This window comes from Gekko japonicus, unplaced genomic scaffold (genome assembly GCF_001447785.1).
Source record: "Gekko japonicus isolate JY-2015 unplaced genomic scaffold, Gekko_japonicus_V1.1 scaffold97, whole genome shotgun sequence".
Lineage (NCBI taxonomy): Eukaryota > Metazoa > Chordata > Lepidosauria > Squamata > Gekkonidae > Gekko > Gekko japonicus.
In genome coordinates this window covers 194,789-204,381 of record NW_015170278.1, presented here as the reverse complement: position 1 = coordinate 204,381, position 9,593 = coordinate 194,789, and the positions used below count along the sequence as shown (strand labels likewise).

The following is a 9,593-nucleotide window of genomic DNA, read 5'->3' as shown; positions in this document are numbered from 1 at the left end:
TGGTGGAAACCATTATTAAGGAAAGAATTAGTAGGCACATAGTTGAACAAAACCTATTGAGGCAGACTCAGCATGGGTTCTGTAAGGGAAGATCTTGTCTCACTAACCTGTTAATGTTCTTTGAGGGGGTGAACAAACATGTGGACAAGGGGCATCCAATAGATATTGTTTACCTTGACTTCCAGAAAGTTTTTGATAAAGTTCCTCATCAAAGGCTCCTAAGTAAGCTCAAAAATCATGGGATCAAAAACTGGCTAATTAATAGAAAACAGAGAGTGAGTATAAATGGGCAATTTTCTCAGTGGAGGGAGGTAAGCAGTGGGGTACCGCAGGGATAAGTACTTGGTCCACTGCTTTTTAACTTGTTCATTAATGATTTGGAGTTGGGAGTAAGCAGTGAAGTGGCTAAATTTGCGGATGATACGAAGTTGTTCAGGGTGGTGAAAACCAGTGAGGATTGTGAGGCACTCCAAAGGGATCTGTCAAGAATGGGCGAATGGGCGTCAACATGGCAAATGGGTCAAGTGCAAGGTGATGCACGTTGGAGCCAAAAATCCTAAATATAAATACACATTGATGGGGTCTGAACTGGCAGAGACTGTTCAAGAGAGAGATCTTGGAGTTGTAGTAGATAACTCACTGAAAATGTCGAGACAGTGTGTGACTGCAATAAAGAAGACCAATGCTATGCTGGGGATTATTAGGAAGGGTATTGAAAACAGATCAGCCAATATCATAATGCCCCTATATAAATCAATGGTGAGACCTCATCTGGAATACTGTGTGCTGTTCTGGTCACCACACCTTAAAAAGGATATTATAGCTTTGGAAAAAGTGCAGAAAAGAGCAACTTGAATGATAAAAGGGTTGGAGCACTTTCCCTATGAGGAAAGGTTAAAGCGCTTAGGACTCTTTAGCTTGGAGAAAAGACGACTGCAGGGTGACATGATTGAGGTTTACAAGATTATGCATGGAAAAGAACAGGTAGAGAAAGAGGTACTTTTCTCCCTTTCTCACAATACAAGAACTCGTGGGCACTCCATGCAATTGCTGATCGGTCGGGTAAGAATGGAAAAAAGGAAGTACTTCTTCACCCAAAGAGTGATTAACACATGGAATTCACTGCCACAGGATGTGGTGGCAGCTACAAGCATGGACGGCTTCAAAAGGGAATTAGATAGGCATATGGAGCAGAGGTCCATCAGTGGCTATTAGCCACAAGGTATAGATAGGGGCTCTGGGGCAAGTGATGCTCTGTCTTCTTGGTGCTTGGGGGGGCCAACAGTGGGAGGGCTTCTAATGTCCTGGCCCCACTGGTGGACCACCTGATGGCACCTGGTATTTTTGGCCACTGTGTGACAGAGTGTTGGACTAGATGGGCCTTTGGCCTGATCCAACATTGGCGTCTCTTATGTTCTTATGTTCTTATGATGTTTGCATCTGTCTTCTGCTTTTTGGACTGCTTTGTTGCTCCTTCCTTACCTCTCTTGCTCCTACATGCTGGTTCAACACAAGGCATAAGCAGATAAGCATCCTGATACTTTTGTTGACAATGAGTGCCAACACAGCAAGGGGCCAAGTATCACCTTGTTCTCCCATAATCTACAGGAATTCAACGTTATGCACTCATGATGCAATGTGCCACATCATATTTCCCAGTCACTGTTAACCAGTATAGACTGTTTCAGTACTGGACACTACCCAACTACCGAAGATGAAACAAGGTGCCATCACAGCAGTGATAACTGGAAGACAGAAGCAGCAATAGAGAGTCACCTGTCAGAGAAGAGTTAAAATTACTGAATGTGGGGATTGTTCCGTTCTGCACTTCCTTTACCAAACTATCTAAAGTGACCTATAGTAAAAGTAAAGGTTTCCCTTGCTCGAAAGCCAGTCGAATCCGACTCTAGGATTGCGGTGCTCATCTCCATTTCCAAACCAAAGAGCCAGTGCTGTCCGAAGACGTTTCCATGGTTATGTGGCCGGCATGACTAAATGCCAAGGTGCATGGAACGCTGTTACCTTCCCACCGAATCAGTACCTATTTATCTACTTGCAATTTCTTGCTTTCGAACTGCTAGGTTAGCAGGAGCTGGAACCAGAGACTCATTCCGTCATGTGGCACTCGGGTCTCGAACTGCTGAACTACCGACCTTCCAGCCTGCAGTTCAGCGTCTTAACCACTTGAGCCACCGCAGCTCCTAAAGTGACCTATAGTATGCCTTAATTCTGGAGTTAACTCCTCTCATTAAATCAATATGGTATTTACAGATGCATTTAATCTCCCCTATAAATAAGAGCTGAATGGTGGTGGCACTTCTCTAGAACATTCCACACGCTCCAAAATCAGTTCGCTCTCTGTTCTGTCATTCAAAGGGTCTCCCTATCCACTGGCTGCTTTGCCTGAGTCCTGCCTCCAACATTCTAAACATTTTGCTAATCCTCTCCCGCCATAGCCAGTCAGAACACAGAGGTTATTTGCATATGCAGCCTCATTGGCCTCTGCCTCGGAACACAGAGGTTGTTTGCATATGCGACTTGATTGGCTTTTGCCTCTAACATTCTAAACAGTTCTGCTGTTTTGAGGTAAAATGTGTCCAATCTCCAGGTGAGGGCTGCAGATCACTCAGAATTACAACTGCTTTCCAGATGGCAGAGATCAGTTCCCCTGGAGAAAACGGTGGGCTCTGTATCCTTATATGCTGCTGAGGGGGCCCCCGTATGACAGCCAGTGTGATGTAGCAGTCAGGGCTTCAGAGCATGGGAGAGGCTGCAGGTATGTGGGGGGTGGAAAGCTGAAGAGTGAGGGGGAAATAAAGGTAAGTTGATAAAGGGAAATAAAGGTAAGTGGCTGGGAAGAAGATAGGGTTGCCAACTCCAGGTGGGAAATTCCTGGAGATGTGAGGGATGGAGCCTGGAGAGGGTGAGGTTTCAGGAGGCTTGGGACCTCGGACAGGTACAGAGCCATAGACTCCACCCTCCAAACCAACTATTCCCTTCTGGGGAACCATCGTTGCCAATCTCCAGGTGAGGGCTGGAGATCACTCAAAATTACAACTGTTTTTTAGGTAGCAGAGAGCAGTTCCTCTGGAGAAAATGGTGGACTCAGTGTCATTATACCCTGCTGAGGTCACCACAGCAAATTGACCCTGAGTGTCCAAGGCCGGGGCACCCGCCCACAGCCTCTTTCTAGAGGCCGTTGTATTTATTTCCACATAGGCCTTTTCCCTAGTATAATCATATAACTAACAATCACCTCGAAAATAAATGCCAAGTGAGGTTAAAGAGCTTAGAAACTGAGTAGACATCATTAGAGGAAATAACTACATGTTTTTGAAAGCAATGCAATTCTGTTTAACAAAGCAAAGATTGTTTTTTAAATTTATGCTTATCTTACGCAATGAAGCCATGTTAAGCAAATTAGTATGCTTGACTGACTGAACACTTTTAGCTATGCTACATGCACCTGAATAAAGAGAATGGCATGTATTTATTAATAAGATACATTTTTCCAGAGAGACATTCTCTTTCAAAAAGACACTCCAGAAGCTGCTGTAACTTGAAATTAAAATCTTGCCTACAAAAATTTTACATGATTGTATTAATTACTACAACATTAAAATTTTATAATTGAATAAAATACAAAACTGCATATATAGCATAAAGGTTAAAATCTGTTAATTCTTTAAGAAAATTCTGAGCCAGTTCTTCAGTAGATATAACCCAAACTACCTTTTTCTCAAGATAGTTTTATTTACAAGGCCATGTTACAGAAGGCTATGCTGCAGCACTTGCTGATGATACTTTCAACTGGGGAGATCCCTGATATAACCTGAGTTCCACATGAAAAGAAAAATTGTCTTACCAAGACTGAATTCAAGCTTTGGTTCTCTGGCAGTCTTCTTAAGACCTGTTACAAAAAACAATTTAATATTAAAATATTCACAGAAAAAATTATGTATGTATGTATGTATGTCTGTACTAGTATTTTCTTTCCACTGTCAGCCAGTGTGGTGAGGTGGGGATGACTGTTAAAATAGCAGAAGAAGACCAGAATTCAAATTCTCGATTAGCGAAGAAATTTCTGTAAAACTTTTGTCCAAGCACAGATCTCTCAGCCTACTGTCTCTCCCAAGTTGTTGTGATGATAAAATAGGGTGTGGGAATGTTGTACATATTAGATTCCATGTCAAAAATGAAGTCAAATGAGGAAGAAGATCTATGTTTTATCTCAATTAACAAGAAAACAGTTGGACCAAATAGTCCATCCAAAATTGACTACTTTCTTCTCAGCATATTTAGGAAATATGCTTCAATTAACAGGAAAACAATTGGATCAAATAACTAATCAAAAATTGACAACTTTCTTCTTTTTCTTCTTCATCTTCTTCTTCTCGAACATATTCAGGAAATACATGGTATTTTATACATGGACTGACATAATCAAGAAAACAATATTCAAAATGCATAATTGGTTACAAAAGACAATGGTCATTTGAATAATAAGCCTCTGATTTGTCAGATGTAAAGAAACATATATCTACGTCAAATCTAAGTGTTTACTTAACCTAACCTAAATGATTATGGGCAAGGATTCTTCATATCTCAAACAAAAGTACTGGTTACTGATATGAGACTAAAATCGTCTCTGACCCAGACATTGCAAGGTTTTGCCCTTAAGAACTACAGAATCATGAATTTTGTACCTATTATGTTGTCTGCTAGCAATATCAGACCTACAAGAGGAAAGTCTTCTATATAAAATATTAGGGTTGCGGTGCTCATCTCTGTTTCCAAGACGAAGAGCCAGCGCTGTCCGAAGATGTTTCCGTGGTCATGTAGCCGGCATGACTAAACACCAAGGTGCACGGAACGCTGTTACCTTCCCACCGAAGTGGTACCTATTTATCTACTTGCAATTTCTTGCTTTTGAACTCCTAGGTTTACTTAAGAATAAATCTATAAAAACCTGAGAAATATTAATAATCAAAAAAGGGGAAAATCTTTATAGTCCCATCTCTACTACAGGAAGACAAGCATGTGTACTGCCCTCAGCTGCGTTGGCTAAAATAATGTAATATGTTTTGTAAGCTACCGACCAAGAAGTAAATCCACCCTTTATTTATTTATTTTAAATCCTATTATGCTTTTACATAATGGCTGTAAGTAAACAAAACTATAGATATTTATGTCCTGTTTCTAAAACCAAAGGAGCTATCTTTCAGTGTGGGGGAAATTTCCTGGTTATGCTTTTTTGGTTTTTTGGTTTTTTAAAAAAGTAGTAGCGCCAGTACCCAGACCATTCTACCCCAGGCCTTGGAAGCCCCCCCCAAAAGGTGCCAGTACTTAGTACTAGTGACTTCCACCACAAAAAAATCCCTGACACTTATACTCAGAGACTTTGACTGTGTAATCTGAAGCAGAATTTCACCCTTCTAAGTCCATTGAAACCTTGTGAACCTATCCAAGGTTGCCAGACTACTGACACTAAAACGGAAGTTTATTGTTTATTTATTATTTATTTATCACATTATATTTGTGGATTGCCTAATTCTCACAAATGTGGGGTTCTAGGCGACATACAGATTAAAAACCATCTCTCCCTTATAATAATTGAATAGTGGGCACCAACGTTCCAAAATTGGCCTCTTTAGTGTTAGGCCGGAAGAACTGCCACTCAGAAGAAACTGACTGGGTTGACTGGCTGCTTTGTGCAGTCCCGCCCAGCATTCCAAGGTCATTTGTATATGGCAGCTGATTGGACTTCATTCCACACCTCAAACTCCCCTCCCCCCCGCAAGGCAGTTGGAATTTTCAGTTGCATAACATACCTCATAGGGGAGAGGAGAATGATGTCAGCTGCTTTGGTTACCACTGCAGGGAAAGACTGCCCTTTCCCTAGGCAGAGGCTGTGGGGGGGGGGGGTTGTAAAACTTAAGACAGACAGGCAGATAAAGGTTAGGCTGATGGTTGCCAGGAAAGGACATAGGGTTGCCAACTCCAGGTTGTAAACTTCCAGGATATTTTAGGGATGAAGCCTGCTGAGGGTGGGGTCTGAGGAGGAGGAGGAAGAGGGGGACCTCAGACAGATACAATGTCATACTGCCCACACTCCAGACAAGCTGTTGCCAGTCTCCAGGTGACAGCTGGAGAGATCTTAAAGCTTTGGTGCTAATTCAAAGTGTTGCAATTTATCAACAGAGTAGTGTTTTGGAAAATCTTTAGGAATTGTTTGGTGCATTTACGATGGGGCTCCTGGGGAACTATTGTTGCCAATCTTGGCCAAGCAGCCATCAAACCATTCTCTTCAACCCCCTGCTGAGTCGGCTGGCCGCTCGCGGGAGCCGCGGTCGCCCGGGCCGAGATTGGGGGGGCAAGGCGGGCGACAGAAGGCCGATGCCTCCGTCGCCCTGCCCTCTACAGAATCCACCCCCCAAACCTCCAGGTATTTCCCTCCTTAGAGCTGGCAACCCTACATTCCCCTCAGTGCCTGTTGGTAGGCATCTAAGCTTGGTCCTGTCACCTACTTTGGCCTTTGGGAGAAAACACATTGGGGCCAATCCTGATAGGGTTGCCAACTCCAGATGGGAAATTCCTGGAGATTTGAGGGATGGAGCCTGAAGAGGGTGAGGTTTGAGGAGGGGTGGGACCTCAGACAGGTACACTGCCATAGACTCCACCCTCCAAACCAGTCAGTCCCACATAGGGAACCATTGTTGCCAATCTCCAGGTGAGGGCTGGAGAGCACTCAGAATTACAACTGCTCTGCAGAAGGGAGGGCAGAAGTCAGCTGAAGTCAAAGGGGCAGATAATGGTAGGTTGATGGTTAGCTGGGAAGAAGATGGGGTTGCCAACTACATGCTGACAAATTCCTGGGGATTTGAGGGGTGGAGCCTGGAGAGGGTGGGGTTTGTAGAGGTGTGGGACCTCAGACAGGTAGAATGCCATAGACGACACCCTCCAAACCAGCCACTTTGTCCTGGGTAACAATTGCTGCCAATCTCCAGGTGAGGGCTACAGATCACTCACAATTACAACTGCTCTTCAGGTAGCAGAGATCAGTTCCTCTGGATAAAACAATTATACCCTGCTGAGGTCACCACAGCAAATTGACACTGTTTGCCCAAAGCCAGAGCACTGCCCCAGAGCCTCTTTCTAGATCTCGTTGTATTGCTTTCACAACGGGCTTTACTGCTAGTAGAAACCATAAAACCATATCTAGCATATTATACAATAGTTAAAAGCATGCAGTGCAGTTCTTTGAACCTGACGTTTTCTGCTGTTCCTTTAAACAGACTGTGTTATGTTAGTACTTCAGTAGAAAGGTTGGGCAAAGATTAGATAGGATCAGATGGCTAGATTTCTTAGAAACTCTGTAAAGGTGGCAACATTTATTTATTTATATATTAATTCATTCATAGCAAACTGAACAACACAAGAATTTATACCTCAGACAGTTTTTTTGTCAAAACTATTTATTTTAATAGTTGTAGATTTGGTCATGGCCTTGGTTTTGGCATTGTAGTACCTGACATTTCACCAGCAGCTGTGACTGGCATCAACACAGAAAGATGGAGTACTCTCTGTGTCAATGTGAGAAGAAAAATGGTAGGCAGGTAATTATATCTACTCAGGAAGGTGGGGTAGGGCTGAGTCATTATCATGTAGAGGTTTCCCAGGCTGTGACATGCTAATGGAGGAGCTTTCCTGAGGAGGTTCTTTTGCATATGGATTGGCTGTTGAAATTCTAATCTTATCTGTAGTGCTGTTGTGAGATGTAGAGCATTTTGTGTTTTTCAGGACTGGAACCCATGCCCTATTTATTTTTAAACTCTCTTCCTTCCTGTTGAAATTGTGTTTATGTTTATGAATTTCAGTGGCTTCCCTGTGTAATCTGACATGGTAATTGGATGTGTTGTCCAGCATTTCAGTGTCTTGGGATAAGATACTGTGTCCAGTTTGAGTTAGGCTATGTTCAGCCACTGCTGATTTTTCAGGTTGGCCAAGTCTTCAGTGTCTTTCATGTTCTTTTATTCTTGTCTGGATGCTACGTTGTGTGGTCTTGATGTAAACCTGTCCACAACTACAGGGTATGCAGTATACTCCTGCAGAAGTGAGGGGGTCTTGATTTTCTGATTTAATTTCTTGATCTGGCAAAGTCTAGCAGATATACAGAGTTTGCAGCTAGGAAACCTTATGATAAGCCAGTCTACCAGCCCAGGTTTCCATCAGTTATATGAGAATATTAATTATTTACCTTCTTGGGTTGTGGTGTAGAGGTTAAAGTGTTAGCAGCCTAGAAGACCCAGGTTCAGATCTGCCACAGAGGCTTGTTGGGCAACTTTGGGCTAGTCACACACTCTCAGCCTAACCTACTTCAAAGGGCTGTTGTGAGGGTAAAATGGAGGAGTGGAGAGCAACATAAGCCACTTTTCAATTGGGGAGAAAGGCAGGGTATAAATGAAGTGAATAAATAGGTTGTAAAAATGGTAAGTACAATATTGTGAAGTACTATGCATATTAAGAGGTTTGTAGAAATGCTTGTGGACATCATTAGTGAATAAGGACATGAAAATAACTAGAAAGTGATAGCCATATATCTCTTTTCCAGGAAGCAACTTACACGAATCTCACGTGAATACATCATGTGAAATCCATTCTCAGTATTATATTAACTTGAGCAGGGTGGCCAAATTGTGGCTTGGGAGCCACATGCGGCTCTTTCACACATATTGTGCGGCTCCTAGCAGGGCGGCTGGGGAAGCGAAGGGGAGGCATGCCCTCCCTCCCTCCATCTATTTGCTTTCTTTGTTTCTCTCTCTCTTTCTTTCCACCTCTCTCTCTCTTAGACAAATATTATTAGCAAACAAATAATATCACTGGACAAATAAATATCAATATCTATTCTTACCCCTTTTGTTTTTATTTTTGGCAGTCTCATTTAATATTAATAAAAAGCAAATTTGCATATTTTAAAAGTAAAAATGTGTGTGTAATATCTGTTCACGTCTTGTGGCTCTAAACATCTGACATTTATTCTATGTGGCTCTTACACGGAGCAAGTTTGGCTACCCCTGAACTTGACTGTCTGCAAGGTAAACTCCATTGAATTTCTAATCTGCCTACCTGGTGCTTGTAACAGAAGAATTGAATTTTCCCAATAGCATGTGTAGGATAAACAAACAATAAGCAGGATGCTTACTTGTAAGCTTAGGCTCTGCAAGATGGTCTGCCTGTACTGAGGGAAGAAACTGCTGTGCCTCATCTGCTGTTGTCTCTTCCTTGATTTCCATGATCAGTCTCTGGAGCTGCTTGATCTTATTGCGCAGACCTTCAGAATTGGCCTCTCCAAGTGCCACAGCCCAAGATTCACAATCAACCCTTGATGCAGCTTCAAGGTAAATATCGGGTTCTCCACTCTGAAACTCTGCACTCAGAAAATATTGACATTAACCCAGACATTAATATAAATAGAAAACATTCATTAACCCAGACATTAACAGATGTGTTTTTAAGGCTCGTGGCAAGACTGATGCTTGCAGCAATACATAATATTATACGGCTTCCATCCGTGCCGCAGAATCATATGATAC

General features: G+C 42.4%; 1 protein-coding gene across 1 annotated transcript in view; it reads right to left on the bottom strand.

Moving 5' to 3' along the window:
- INPP4B (inositol polyphosphate-4-phosphatase type II B) overlaps positions 1-9,593 on the bottom strand; it is a 373,171-nt gene that overhangs the window by 253,268 nt on the left and 110,310 nt on the right. The window contains exons 4-5 of the mRNA XM_015417726.1: positions 9,203-9,427; positions 3,866-3,910 (exon numbers count right to left, since the gene is read on the bottom strand). Of these exons, the coding sequence (XP_015273212.1) occupies positions 3,866-3,910; positions 9,203-9,427 (270 nt within the window). The remainder of the gene's footprint in view (positions 1-3,865; positions 3,911-9,202; positions 9,428-9,593) is intronic.